Genomic DNA, 16068 nt, shown 5'->3' with positions numbered 1-16068 from the left:
AAAGCAGGCAACATTGGCTCAGGCTGTTATCTATCCGAGGATGGATGTAGTTCCAGTGTTGTTTTGTAGTTTCATGCAATTGGCTATCCACCTTTATGGTGAAATGGTTATAGGTGTCAAAAGCAAGAATGAAATGACTAATACATCCAATATCATTGGTTGAGAATTTTGCAAAAAATCTTGTGAGATCAGATGACTGAGGGTCAAACAACAGTGACTCACCATAACAGAGATACAGGTGATGTATGCCCAATTAAGCATCCATCATGCCAACTTCACTGTTCCTGTTGGTTAAACACTTTAGATCTAGCATCTGGATACTGGTAAGTGAAGCTGGATGACGAGAACAAACCTAAGACTGCTTTCAGCATGAGAGATAGTTTGTGTGAGTTTTGCTTTATGCCATTTGGTCTGTGTAATGCACTCATCAGATATGAGTGACTAATGGAGTTTACACTGAAGAGACTGCAATGGGAGAGATGCTTAGTCTACATGAACAATGTTTTTGTGTTTGGTCTCACATTCGAATCTGCGGCTAAAAATGTATTTATATTCCAGTGTATAAAGAAACCAGGCTAATGTCAGTAGCCGATCATTCTCTGAGTGTGGTGAAGACGCACATTTCACTATATCCTTTAAGTCAGAAGGAAAAACACAAACTACCAAATACATGCTTACCAAGTTTGTTAATCTTCTGCGAGATCAACTTTTGATGGCATACAGAGCTATTGAATAAAGGTCTATAGGCTGTTTACCAAACATACTCGTGTTCGGGTGGGAAATTCTGCTTCCTGTTTAGGTAATGAATGATTCTCGCACTCGAGCAGGGATCCCATGACATCCATAGGAATACATGGAGTGTTTAATGGTTGTGTTAATCAGCTTATATGAAAATGCCCATCAACAACTAGGAATGACCACCAAACATCAGAAGAAGTGCTACAAAAATACAGTAATGGAACAGATGTAGATAATGAGTCTGGCTGTAGTATAAACCAGTAGTGAAGTAGCTTGGACATGGTTGTATAAGTTGTTACGTATTGAGAATTCGAAATAATCCAAGGCCATGTTAAATAATTTAACTTTTAACAGTTGAACTGTACCCTGGATTTAATGTTTAGAAATGCCAATATTTTATTTAATTTACGCTATTTGCCAACATGATTGATTCACATCATTTTTGTTTTGAAACAATTACATTTTGATATATATATATATATATACAATAGTATAATTTACAATAGCCACTATTATGATTAATTATCACAAACCAAGTTTCATAAACAGAAATTTCACAAACTTACAAATAGCCTAAAATCGTTTTCCTAGTTCACAGTCTCCTTGATGTCCAGCGAGTTGGTTGTACGTATATATAATTGGAGTGAAGCTAGCTAGCTTTGTCGGGCACTGAATTGCTGGACCATTGAAGTAAGATAATATTTTCATAAAACCACTAACGTCCGATGAGAAATTGATAATATTCTTGGAAAGATATTAACGTTTCATAAGAATTCACTGACGTTCGAAAATTATAACTGTTTCTGGTCAAATGTCGTATATTTTCCGGTTGATAAGGGTTAGCAAAATCACAGTTTATATCAGTTTCATAGTAGACTTGTCTCTTCTCTGTTTTTTGGCACGTCGCTTTTTATAGGCGCTATATTTAACCAGATACGGAAATAGATATATTGTTGATTCTTGTGTTCACGAATGTTTTACAATCTTGGAAAACTGGCGGGAGTTTTGTCATACGTAACTAACACAGTAAGTTAGACACGCCATCAAATATAAACTTGTTCGAAACAAAGATTAAAATAAATATGTATAAAAAATTCGTTATACACAACACATATCTAATACTACAAGTGAAGCATATTTCTAAATACAAATTCAATCAAACAACATTCATATTAAAAATAAATACATAATAATAAATTAGTTACAAAATCCATACCTCGTACTCTAACAGATTAGTCCATTATGTATGAGTTATAGTTGATGCAAGATGTGTGAAAGCCCATGAAGCACATTGATAAGCTGTGTCTGCATATTACTGATGAACTACTTGTGCAGTGACTTCATTAGAAGTCTGAGGTGGAGACTGGTAATCAAAAGAAAGAAGGGATGTCATTTCAAACCATGATGACTCACCCAACAAGGAGAAAAGAGCTGAAAGTACTTGTTTGACTGTCCACAATGAGCCAGATGATGAAATAGTGAAATTAGAGGCGAATCACAGCTCTGATAGTCAGTTGAGCCAATGGAAATACCCTCCTGATTGGTATGGGTGAGACCAAAATGTATGAAACTTCAGGCTGTTGGTGTAATAATGGGAAGTGGAAAATAACACCAGCATGGTGAACACTGTCTAAGTCAAATCAAAATTAGTACTAAGCTTGTTATTAAAAGAGGACCTCTAAGGAGAGACAATATAAACGTTATTGGAATCTAACAGTCAAAATAAATAATTGGTGATATCTTACCCAATTCAGATCATGTGGGTAAGAGCTAGTTTTGCAGTTTATACCCCATTCATTTTTACTTGAACAACATTTTTCCGTGTGATAAACAGATCATAGGGAGGGGAGTGAGTCCAGGTTGTTGTCTGGCAGGAATGAAAAGATTAGCACAGTTAATATTATTTGCCAAGCATAAACCCAATGAAGTTTAGGGATCAGGAAGTTCACAGGTGTTAAGAATACATGTTCTATGGGCAAAATCAGTCGAGTACACGTGAAGCTCATAGGAATGCTGCTTGACCAAGATACACAGCTATGACTCCACCTCTAAAAGATTCTAGAGAAGGCCATGGTTGTAACTGAGTAGTTACAACTTCTTTCAATTTACATACCTAGCTGAACTTTCGACTAATTGAAACTCACCTAATCTTACATTTACAATCTGTACTTTTGTATTCAAGATAATTTTTTTTACAATTGTGGCTATCTCTTCCTTCAATCAGCCAGTGGTTAGCCTGTCTTATTGCCTAGTTCCCAAACGAAAAATCTTTGTAAGCTGTATGACCAATGATAATTGGCTGTGATGGAGAGATACACCTCCATAATGGCTAAAGGAAAAAATTGTCCACTTGTGAACCGAGCTGGTGGACATAAGGAAAACCCAAATGAAAGCTTGAAGCACAATGTGGGCCACCATGACAGCCAATTGGATCTGCTGGTGGGGTTAATTTGAGAGGGAGCAGAGCCTCGAACGGACACATGGTAAGTGTATATTTTGTATATGTATGTTCTTTACTTAAGTGAAGCCCCCAGTAGCACAGTGGTATGTCTGCGGACTTACACTGCTAGAAACCGAGTAGCTTTGTGCTTAATAACAAACAAACAAACTTAAGTAAATATTCCGTAATTGTATTTGTAATCTTGCATTTTGGTTTTTAGCTCTGATATTCATTTATTATTATTATTATTTTATTTGCTTTTGTATCTGATCAACTTATGTATGTTTCAGTATGATTTGTAATGAGATTCAGTTTTTGATTTTGTCTTTGATGTGTTAGTTTAGTAAATATGTTTGTATGTTTCTTTAAGAAACATTTTGTAGTTTTCTTTAAAATATTTTTGCCAATTATCATTGATGTAGTTCAATTAAGTTTATTTGAAGTGTTTAATTAGTTTGTTTCATTAAACGAACTGTACATACTTTGTATGTAACGTTAAGAGGTTTATTTGATTGAAGGCTTCTTTGTGAAAGGGATTTTTTTTGCAATATAACAAGTGTTGAATTTATCATTGTTAAAGGGTACTGTAATGACTAATTAGAAGCCATCTATATTAACGAGAATTTGCATAATGTATGAATACTATTGAATTTTATATGTTTTTGTTAATGGGTCTATTGTTGTGTGTGTGTGTGCGCTTGCATTTTTGTTAATGGTTCGTAGTATCTATTTCTACGATTGAAAATGTTTCTGCATATAGTTTAGTATGCATTTTACTTTCCATTATAGTGTTTTGATTTTTGAGTTGTAGATCTTCATTTAGGGGTTGTGTCTCTATGTTACGTGTAAGTGTTTCCAGAAATGAGAGAAAATTAAGGCACTTCTTGACCAGGATAAGAGTGTAAAGTTACATTTAATTGTCAGATTTAACACAAGCTTGAAACAGAGAGGGAAGGGAAAGTATGCTATGCAGGCATACCATTTATTTTCTACCTTCTTATTTTAATGTTGAATATCTCATAATGTTTCATTTATTCTAAGCCTATGTACATGTTAAAATAAGTTGTCAAATTAATTTCCTTCTAGCTGCCTTAGATTCTTTGTAATTCTATGATGATGCTACCTGTTCTTCCCATGAGTGGGTGGCTGTAATGCTGCATATTATACAAAAATGTCAACAGCCAGTGTTCTTCAATGGTAGACCAGATGATATCTCGAGAATGCAGCCTCTATTATGTTTAATGAAAATAACATAATGTTTAAGAACAACAAGGGACCTATTGGTCCATCTAGATTGTCTTATCCTCTAAACTAAACTAAAACTATTAATAATCTAACAAATTCAAACCCATCCCTGATCATTCATATAGACTTTCTCTTAAACTAACTTAAATTTACTGCCTCCACAACATCCGAAGGCAGCTCGTTCCAAAGGCCAATTACCCTGTTGCAAAAATAAAACTTTCTTAGCCGAAGATGATTCCTACCCTGCCAAAATTTATATTTGTGTCTCCTAGTCCTACCATTCTCACCATTGAATATGAAAAAGAAATGCATCAACACTATCAAATCCCTAAAATTTCTTAAAAAACCTCAATCACATCCCCGCTAGCTGTTCTTTTTTCAAGAGAAAACAATTTCAGAGATCTTAACCTCTCCTCGTATGACAACTCTTCTATCCCAGGCACCATTCTTGTAATCCTTCTCTGAACTCTTTCCAATAATTCAATGTCCTTCCTGAGGTAAGGACTCCAAGACTGAACACAATAATCCAAATGTGGCCTAACCAGTCACCTATATTATTGAATTATAACCTCTTTAGATTTGTATCCAATATTTCTGTAAATATAACCCAAAATCCTGTTTGCTCTACCACTAGCAATAGCACATTGTTTGGATGGCTTAAGAAACCGATCAACCATTACACCAAGATCCCTTTCTTTCACAGCACTGTTAGGGTTGTTTTCATCCAAATCGTCCCCTGACAGGACAGCGGTAACTCGGCGGATTTATAACGCTAAAATCATGGTTCGATTCCTCTTGATACAGCAGATAGCCCAAAGTGGTTTTGCTATGAGAAAACACACACACACACACACACACACATTCAACTTGTACTTATAATTTAAATGATCATAATCCACAAGCATTATCTTGCACTTATTATAATTAAAACCCATCTGCCATTTATTCGCCCGGGCCAACCCACTAAATGATCTAAATATTTTTGCAAAACAGCAGCACCCCGCTCACATCCAGAAACACCAATCAGCAAATTTAAGTTATTTGTTGACCATTCCTTCATCTATGTCATTGATGTAAATCAAAAAGAGTAAAGGTCATAAAACTGAGGCCTGAAGTATTCCACTTGTGACATTAATCCAATTTCACTGAATCCCATATATAACAGTCCTCTGATTTCTTCCATCCAGACATTCTTCTATCTAATTAGCTAACTTATCCTCCACAAATATAGAGATAATTTTTTTACAATCCTTTTATGTGGCACCTTGTCAAATACTTTTTGAAAACCCAGATACACCAAATCTACATCCTTACCCTCATCAACAGAAACAGTAACATTTTTGAAGAATGTAAAAAGATCTGTAAGACGAGATTTTCGCTTAGTGAAACCATGTTGACTATCCAATAAAATTTTATACTTTGTTTTCTTTACTTTGTACAGTGATGCCATATGTGGCAAATCATTTAGCCGGGAGTCTACATGGCTACAAAACAAATAACGCAACTATATAAGTAAACATTTTTTGAAAATAATTGAATTACGTTTTATTAACCAAATATAATAATAATGCTTCTCGTATAGAGGGACTATTGCTGCCCTTCGTGATTTGACATATGCACAGCGTATTGTTTTCGTTAATGGTTAGATGTGTATGTAATTTACCCTGACGAATATAACTAATTGTACTGACTCAGTTGTAGTTATTACTTATAATATTACTACACTTAAACTTCAAAATTTAGAATATTTGAATGAAAAGTAATTCTGTGACGTCGTAATGAATGCACGAACTCAAGTGTTTGAGTTGGTAAGTATTTACAAATCACAGTGTGTATGTATACTTTTATAAATATTTTTATTTTTTTTTGTTCCAGTTCGAAAAATTTTAATGTGCCTTAGTTCATTATTAGTACTAGTAGTAAAGTACAACTTCCACTAGTGGACGGAACACAATAAAATTTGAAATTAGAAAATTATATTTTATTTGGTTTTTCTGGTACATACCATTACTGAGTTAGCTAGTCTCATTCTCAGCATTTTATAATATTAACATAATGATAAAATGAACAATCTACAGACTGTATGTTTAATTCATGCATTGTTTTATTATGTATTTTTTAAGCTTATTTATTTCAAGTTTTCTTTAGTGCAGTTACAACTTCAGACTGATACTCTTATTTTATAATGTACTTATAACTATAATAATAAACTCATCTGTAGGAAGTGGAAGATCGTCAGGTCCAAGAGGTGGTCTTGAGTTTGTTTCATACACTATTGTTCCATAGGTCATTAGGCAAGGTGAGATTTTAAAACTTACTGTGAGTGTAATACTATATATCAATTACGTTTTTGAAAATTTTGGCACATAATTTTTATTAAACTCTCAGCATCAGCAATCCAAACTGAAATTATTGACAATTGTGCTTTAAGTTTAACTGTTAATTGATCTAATTCTAAATTTATATTCCTTAATATTTACTCCAAGAGTCAGTAGTAATACAATTAGTTTAAAATGGCAAAATCTCTAGTTTTTTTATCTTAAAGAACCAACTTTTTTGATTTACAAAATAAATAATTCTGTTTTAACTGAACACATGCAATAGCATACTTAAAACTCTTTTTGCCTTTAAGTTGTTGAAGAATAAGATTGTTTATGCATATACATCTACATAATTTTATTAATCTTTCCTTCTGTCTATGTACACTAATCAAATTTTTTTCTTCCTTTATCTGCATACATTAGATATAAAAAAATTATTAAAGTTTTCCTAAGGGAAAAATAATTGTGGTTAATATTTTCCCAAATGAGGTCCAGTGAAGTTTGTTTGGCCAAAAAGTTGACAGATAACTTTTTTGACTTTAAACAATTGTTTTATATTTTACCTTATAGTACTTGCATTTATTTGTTGTTTATTTTAATTTTAGTATTTTTCTCAAATAAGGTTTCCTTTGGTGAGTATGTGTTCACTAGCAAGTAAAACCTAATAAGACTGATTACTTAGTGTTTTTATTCATTGTATATTAATTCTTATATTTTTTCTGAAATACTATGTAAAAGAAGAGATAATTATTATATTCACTATTGTAACTCATGTCAGTAGTGTGTAACCATGTATATTTACTGTGCATTACAAAAAATGCTTTATGGTGCAGAAAATATATATAAATAAAATTCTGCTGATGTACACTCAATATTAAGATTATATTAGTAATATGCAAGGTCTCAAACCTTAAGTGAATGCAACTTTAAATTAATGTTTGTTGATTTTTTCTCTTGAAATTTCTTTTTTCAAAATATCAGTCTGTTTTGTAGTTGCAAAATCAGAAACTACTTTATATGATGTTGGTAAGGTAACATTAATTAAATATTAATATATTTTTTAATTATATTTGAAAAATAAAACATGAAATTGAATTTTTTGTTTACAAGATAACATCTTATAGAGTTGATGAGTAATGTGAAGTATGATAAATTCATATATATGTTTCATTATGCAAAGATAATTTAGAACAAGTATGTACCCATGCATAAATATTTCATTAATGGAGTAATGTAACTTGTGTATTCATAACAGTTTCATTACAAGCAAGAAGGTAGTTATTCTGTTGGGACAGTTGGCTTTGAGGATGTTCAGTGTGACTTTGTGGACTTAACTTATGTAAGTATAAAGAAATAACTGGTAATGAAACTTTTAAAGTTTATATTTCTCATTCAAATATAAATTGCTTTAGCTTGAATTTTTTTCATATGTATGACAAAATTGATAATTTTATGTATACAGGGATTATTGTTTATATATAACATAAGGTTCGTTGTGCATCAGAGGAACTAGACAAAGCAATAATGAGAGAAATTGGAGCATTTTCTGATTCCCTTCGTAGCACTGAAGGTTCTCGAACTGGTCAGGTAAACTGTTTTCTATTCTTGTGTATGTTTCTGTATTAAGATAAACAACTAATATTATAAGGTTTTGGTACTAAATATATTTATCAAGTAAAAAAAGTATTTTTTATTTCTACATATAAAAAATAACAGGCATGCAAGTGCTTCCAAAGTTTATGAGTAGTAAAAAGAACAAAATTTGTAATCCAACTAATTTTTTTTTCTCAATAGATTAATTTTTTGAAGGAATAATTGTTTACCTATAAATTATGAGCTTCTACAGACTAAACACTGTACTTATGATACATTATTTCCAAGTATACTATTAATCAAACATAACACTCCATATTTTCAGAACACTTGCATGTAACTTTACCACTACTGGTTTCATGAAAAATTAGATTCCTTCTCTATATATCAGTATTATAGATTTCCCATCCTTCTACAAAACAACTTTACTAGTATCTTGAGTTTGAATTTGGTTTTGATTATGATTCTTGTGTTACTGTTTGAGTACTGCATATTCCTTTTTTTTTCATATTGTTAAGGTTTAAACTAAGGTATTAACTTTTGTTGTGATTCTGAAACATTACTTTCTAAAAACAGGTTAGAAATTTGAAAATTTAGTATTAATTTCTATTCAAAAGCAAGCTACATATGTAAATAAGGAATACAAATTAATCCAGTAATGAGTATAACTAATTTAATATACTACAGGAGCAGATTTAGGATTTTCGAAAGGGGAGATCCAAATGAATGAATATCAGAGACTCTGAGAGAGGGCTTGCTATCACCTGAAAAGCTGAAGATTTTGTTAAATTTTAAATCCCTCCAAGTCCAATTCCTAACACTTTCCTTTGATTATTGCTGATCATTCCCATCTTCAAATTATCAGTAAGAAATCTAAGTGGCCAATACTTTTTGCTACTATCTAGAACATCTTTTCCTTCATTTGTGGAGCTGACTGTTAGAATCAGGATCTTTTTAGCAAGTGCTGCTTATTGATGGGATAGAGAGAGAGATGGAATGTTTGATAGTCATACCAAAGACCTGTGGCTGGTTCTAAATTGATCATAATATTTATAGGGAAAAAAACATCCTTTATGGCTACCTTCAACATTTTACAAATTACAGATGGTCCAGAACCCCTTTCCATACAGGAATATGAGCATAACTGATCCTAGGAAACAATTAAATATACTATTTCTACCACTTGCATCCCCATTTTTCTCTTTATCTCTATTTATTGTTCTACTGTTTTCTTCAATTTTATTTTTTGCAGTGTATAAGGAGGGATTTGGATTCTTTGGACCCCCTCTTTCAAATCTTCTGCTACTGGTACTGTCTTACTTTTAGTGATTAGAGTACATTGTTTCATCAGTTGGTTAGTCTCACTGTTAGCAATATGAACTACTTTATTAAACGCTTCAATGATTTTGCTAATGATAACAAGTTTCATATTCTCTACTGAATAAGTTTAACTAATATCTTTTATAATTAATATTAAGATTTTTTTAAGTCCGTTTTTTTCCCCTTTTTGAAGATATCACTTGAATTCTATCAGAAAAAAAAGGCAAGATGGCCATTCCCACCAGAAAGTATACCATGGGAAGTATGGACAGTGAAAGTGACCATCATCACTTTACCAAATGAACATGGTAAGATGTTTTTCTTTTTTTTCCACTGCATGTGTAGTCAGTCAGTCAGTTTAAAAATACATAGTTTTTCATGATGTCTGATCCTCTGTTACACAACTTTTTTAAATAGTAGACACTTATTCACAAAACTATGTTAGTAAATATTCAAAAATAAAGCAAAACTGATTTTCAACATATGTTGAAAAGTAAAATAACTGAATGTTCAAACCAAAGTCTCAAGATGTTATAAAATTAGATATAGTTACTATATTTATAAAATGTATGTAAATTAAAATTATTAGTTCAATGGAAATAAAATTTGATACTCTGGTTAGTGGGAGAGTAACTATAATAGGTCAGGTGGCTTTCTGTCATCTTAATTTCTAATATTTTTCTGTTGATGAATAAAAAAAATTTTCTCCAGATGCTTTTGCTGTAAGTTCTAAAAATGCAGAAAACAGTTTTTATATTGATACATGCTTCATTTGGCAATTTATTAAGTGATATTTCTACCATGGAATGTGATATTAGAAATTTAAGAACTCATGATCAGATTTCTTTCTTCATAATCCATAAGTAGTTGATACATCTAATGGGTTGAAAGGAGAAAATAAAAGTCAAACCTTTTAACAGAATATTGTATCTACTAGGTTCTGTCCAACTTATCATTGTTTAATGAATTTTCACAGGTTGATAAATTAATGAGATTCTTCTAGTCATTGCTAACTGAACTTCCACAGAGAAAAGAGTTAACATATTCTAACTAACTTATCGGTATAACCTGAATCTTAACAGAACGGCAGATTTATCGGGAGAAAGTTGGAGAAATGTTAGCAGAGAAAGTGATGGCTATAGCAGCTGCCATGAACAAGCATGACTACATTCCAAAGATGCCTAATCAATCAGAGCTGGACTTGATCTTTGATACAAGCTACCCAGATGTTCAACCCTATCTATTCAAGGTGTGTTATTAGTTTGAGTTAAGTTTTTACCTCTAATCGTTCTGTAGCATTCATTTTCTCTGTTCACTTCATATCCTGATACACTATTTGTTTCTTTTATATTTCAGTGTCAAAAGTGGTTTTATTTTTTTATTTTTTACACTTTCTATATCATTTAGTATAGAATAACTTGTTACATTCAAGTTGATGTTCTGTATTACCAATTATCACACATGGATGCTGGTCATAAATGCTCCCTTATATATTAGGTCGTCAAGAAATTAATGTCACATTAAACTGCCTAAACATCATGTTAGTGTAGCCTATATAATGTGTAAAGTTTAGTATACTATAATCCCTTATAGGGATGGCACATGATGAGACACACATTTGGCATGTAATGCTGTTTGAATACAAGAAGGAAAACAATGCTTCTGTAGCCACAAAGAAGTGTCAATGATGGTTCTGCAAATTTCGTTCAGGTGACTTTAGTCTTAAAAACTGTGATGGCAGGGGCTGACATGTTGAAATTGATATTGATGCTCTGAAGACGCTTGTAGAGTCTAACCCAAGGCAACACACACACTTGTGAAATGGGCCTGAAATTGCATGTCTCTCGTGAAACAATACATAAACATCTAAGGAATATGGGAAAACTCTATAAAGAAGGTGTTTGGGTGCCTCACAAACTCTCTAATGATCATTGTTTCCAACGTGTGAACGTTGCTTCGTCTCTTCTGGTGCGTAATGCTCGTGAACCATTTTTGGACAGAATTGTCACTGGTATTGAAAAATGGATTTTCTATGTGAATATTAAATGCCAAAAACAATGGCTCAGTCCTAGAGAAAAACCACATCCGACCCCAAAACCTGGACTCCATCCGCAGAAAGTGATGCTTTGCATTTGGTGGGACCTCAAAGGAGTAATTCATTTTGAACTCTTCAATCCACAGCGAACTGTCAATGCAGAGATCTATAGTCAGCAATGGGAACGTTTAAATCAAGCCTTTCATCAGAAACGTCCTTCAATCGTCAGTTGGATAGGTGTTCTCTTTTCCACGACAATGCACGTCCACATGTGGCACGTTTAACGCAACACAAGATTACGGAGTTGGGTTGGAAGTTTTCCCCACCCACCATATTCTCCAGATATGGCACCATCAGATTACCATCTTTTTCGTTCGCTTGAACACCATTTTAATGGAAAAACGTATGTAAATGTGGAAGATGTTAAAGAGGACATTGACATATTTTTTGCTTCAAAGCTATTTCTTTAATCAGGGCATTAATAACCTGATTGTAAGATGGAAAAGCATCATCGATAAGAATGGAGACTATTTCATTTAATAAATGCTCTGTTTTGATATACATGTTGTTTGGGATTTTTAACTAAAAAAAGGGACATTAATTTCTTGACGACCTAATATTATACGAATAGGTCATTTCATTTCTTGACGACCTAATATTATACGAATAGGTCATTTCATTTCTTGTATATATATATTCTTTATTTCTTTCTTACACATGTAACTTTATGTATAACACCCTTCTTGTGTGTGTGTGTTTGTGGTTAGGATAACTGACTTTCACTTTAGTTAATGTGGAATGTAGTTTATTTACCTTGATCATTTTTAAAGTAAAATTTATATAAAATGTTTAAGATACTTAGCATAAAACTTCCACTAAGAAGGTTTGTAATTTTTTTTTATGAGTTTCTTCTCTGTTTTATAGTTATGATGAAAAATGTTTTGTTGTATTATCTTCTACTAACTTAGAGGATGATTTTTACTTTTTAAGATGTCTCTAAATGGGCCAATTTTTGCTCTAAGATGACCCGTATCATAAAACTGTGTTGTTCAATTAAGTAGACACTTCAATTTTTTCTTGATGGAGTTTGCATTAGATGAATTATAATCCAGATATCTATTAACCCTTCAATTACGGTTGACATCATATGATGTTAGCATAAGTGTCTGTGCACAAATTTTTGAATGGCCCGCTACAAACATTCACAAATCTTTGTGCATGGGGTGGTAGGCAGACTTACAGAAGCTGCAAACAAAGAGTTAATATGATTTGGTTTATGGTATACTGTAGTGGATATTCTGAATCCATTTCTAACAATTAACACATCCAGAAATTGAAGTTTGCCATTACTCTTGGTTTCCCTCTATATATTGAATGCAGATCTGGTTATTAAGGTTAGGTAAGTTTGTTCTCATGTAGCCATACGAGAAATGTACCAACATATTTTGACCAAATGTCGGATTTTATAATTTCTTTTTATAGAATGATTTCATTTAAAGTTGGTACATTTTTGGGGATAGAAGTGATCCCTTTGCCAGTCTTTTATTAATGCAAAAATTTCACTATCTCATTTAAAATAAGTGGATGTCAGAAGTAGTTGTGGAAGTTGTTCAACAGAGAAGAGAGAGATTGGTTTTGTTGGCAAGGCTGTTGTCTTCTTGCCTATTTAAGATGATACTAATAGTTTTACCTATAGTTACTCTAGTAAAGTGAAAGAAGATATCAGTATTCACAAACATACCCTTATGAGCAGTTACTGCATCCTTAATTATTTTCAACAAAATCTTTGTAATATGTTACATAGTACAATTTTAGTTTATTTAGATATAAAATAATATTAGCAAGATGTGTAACAATAAAGCATGTTGGAGAGTTTGTGAAGGAAATATGCTGTAGAGGTACATCAGAGTTATTGATTTTTAGTAGTCCATCCATAAATGTTTGGAGCAGTGGAGTGGTAGCTGCACAGTTTGTTGAACTTCTTAGCAGAGAGTATCATGGAAAATTTCATTTTTCTAAACTACTCATTTACTTTTTTCTTCAATTTTATTAGTGAGATTCTTAGATACAAATACTTTTTCAAGTAAAATATATTTGAGGAGATTAATTTTTATTGTTTAGTTTCCTTTCTTCATGATAGCCTTTGTCTGCTGGTGGTGCAATAATTGACTGGTCATTTTGAAAGTTCTTAAATTGTCTTGTCACTCTTCTCTATTGTGATGATGTTTTTAAACTAAAGGATTCTTTACTTCAGTCTTAGTTCATGAGTAGTCATTCAGCTTGATTTCAGGATGAAACATTTTTAATTGGAGCAATAATACTTTTATGGAATTGCTTTGGAGATTGGTGCAAAGTTAAGACATTTTGTCAATGTACTGATCAGATATTTTGTTAGATTTAGAACAGTGTTTGTTGTAATAGATTTATTTATGTTACCATTTAATAGTTTAGGATGCTTATTGGCTAATCATTAAATGAAATTGACTGATGTGGCACAAGCATCATGTAACTTGAACAGTTGAAATGAGTTATGCATGCCTAACATTGGACCAAATCCTTAAGATCATGATCATCAGTTATTCCAACATTTTTTTCCTGCAATCCTTGTTCAGATGAGAACAGTGTTGCCAGGAAAGATCAGAAAAAAATAATCGACTTTCAAATCAAGTCCATCCTACTTTTTAGGAGGGGGGGGATTACAAGCTTATACATACATTTTAGTATATGTAAAGCACCTTCATAACTTCAAACACTTAGCAAAAGTTAATCTGTACAATTGCTATAACACAATATGCAAATATTGGACAAAAAATACAAGCTCCCAATGGAAACAGCTTAATAATGTGTAGTTCCACATTTGGCTGTTAAAATTGCCTTTTGTTTTTAGAGTAGGGAATCTTCAAATTCCTGAAAGGTATGCTGAAGAATTGTTCCATTCCTTGAGGACACAATTTTACATAAATCATAGCAGCTTTATTCAATCACGATGATCATTGAATCAATGTTATATTCACCTGGTTAGACTTATGGGGTAATCACCGTACTGTACCAAAGCCATTTGTTGTGTGGTTTGTTTTATTGCATGGAAAAAAAAAAGTTTGAAACTTGAAGCGAACCTTCTTCAGATTATGAAGCTAATGCAAATAAAATATTCTTATTTTATATGTGACATTTATATGAATATGAATATTTGAAAAGTTTTCATTGTGATTATATTTTTAATGAAACAATTAAAAACATTTACCTTTGTTGTAGATTTCAGTTACTGATTTTTGTCTTTCTACCTTATTGTAAGGCATTCCTATAAAGTTTTTATTTTATAAAACTAAATTTTATCTTTGTTTTGATTCATAAACACCACATGCAGTTTCACTGTGTTTACACATTAGCATACAATATAAGATTTTACCATATGAAAATCATAAGGAAGCCAAAGTTTTTGAATTTTTGAATATATATATATATTTTTTATTTTTACATATCTTTGGTGATTTTTGTTGCCCGTTTAAACAGTTACTTAGGCCAGTAAGGCCTAATATAAACATGGCTTAACAACCAGTGGTCTTGTCAGCAAAATTAAACTTTATATGGTTGAATGCAAAATGATCTAACTAAACCAAGTCACATTGTTAGATTAATATGCATATTTGTATGAATGAATATAGAAAATGGTTATCCAAAACTTGATGTATTAGATCATGTAAATATAGCAGTTACATACATATTGTTTATATGTTAAGGAACCTAGCCTAATTTTTTCTTTATCATCATTTAGATTAGTTACCAGACATGTGATCCAGGAAATGCTTCAGTAAGTAACACCATGAGAAAGCTTTTGAAGGACACATTGGCCTTTTGAAAGATGCTGTAACATAAAAATTGGGCCCTAAAATATTGGTAAGAAAAGGAAGTGTTTCTTGGCAGTGTATAAAGAGATATAACAACATTAAAAAAATATGCTCATTCCCAGAATTTGTCATCTTTTGTAAAGCAAAAAGTTAATAACCCGGAAAATTTTTTGTTATATTGGTTTTTATTGAAAGCAAAAACACAGACCAAATGTTGAATACAGAAATGACAAAATACTTTATTTTTAAGCACATATCGTTTGTAGAATTATAAGCTCAGTTTATAAAAGCTTGTGTAAAATGATAAAAGGATGTATTCAGTAGACCATTGCAATGTATGATGCTCAGTAACAAGATTAAGTTGACAATTTGAGGTAACCTGTTACTGTTAACTATACAAGTGCTTCATACAGTTTTATATAGTGTACATTTTTAATAATATCAATTCTAGATTAAAACTAAAAACAGTTTTAGTTTTGACAGTTTTAATGACTTAAATAACTATCAATTGTTCATAAACTCAGACAA

At 31.9% G+C, this 16068-nt stretch overlaps 1 protein-coding gene across 1 annotated transcript; it reads left to right on the top strand.

Moving 5' to 3' along the window:
* The first annotated feature begins 6025 nt into the window (after positions 1 to 6025).
* LOC106474354 (autophagy-related protein 101-like) lies at positions 6026 to 15767 on the top strand. The gene is made up of 7 exons (XM_013935050.2): positions 6026 to 6231; positions 6645 to 6722; positions 8000 to 8083; positions 8233 to 8331; positions 9851 to 9965; positions 10740 to 10906; positions 15468 to 15767. Exons 1-7 carry the CDS (start codon positions 6202 to 6204, stop codon positions 15549 to 15551), a joined length of 657 nt encoding a protein of 218 aa, XP_013790504.1. The 5' UTR covers positions 6026 to 6201; the 3' UTR covers positions 15552 to 15767.
* The last annotated feature ends 301 nt before the right edge of the window (positions 15768 to 16068 follow it).

Source organism: Limulus polyphemus, unplaced genomic scaffold (genome assembly GCF_000517525.1).
Source record: "Limulus polyphemus unplaced genomic scaffold, Limulus_polyphemus-2.1.2 Scaffold138, whole genome shotgun sequence".
NCBI lineage: Eukaryota > Metazoa > Arthropoda > Merostomata > Xiphosura > Limulidae > Limulus > Limulus polyphemus.
Note: the sequence above shows the minus strand (reverse complement) of the source record. Positions and strands in the feature narration are given on the sequence as shown.

What these genes read in the sequence shown, in the direction of transcription:
- LOC106474354 (XM_013935050.2), top strand. Translation starts at nt 6,202, where the DNA reads ATGAATGCACGAACTCAAGTGTTTGAGTTG. An exon ending in GAACTCAAGTGTTTGAGTTG is followed by an intron (nt 6,232 to 6,644) that starts GTAAGTATTTAC and finishes ACTCATCTGTAG; the next exon opens with GAAGTGGAAGATCGTCAGGT. An exon ending in TCCATAGGTCATTAGGCAAG is followed by an intron (nt 6,723 to 7,999) that starts GTGAGATTTTAA and finishes TATTCATAACAG; the next exon opens with TTTCATTACAAGCAAGAAGG.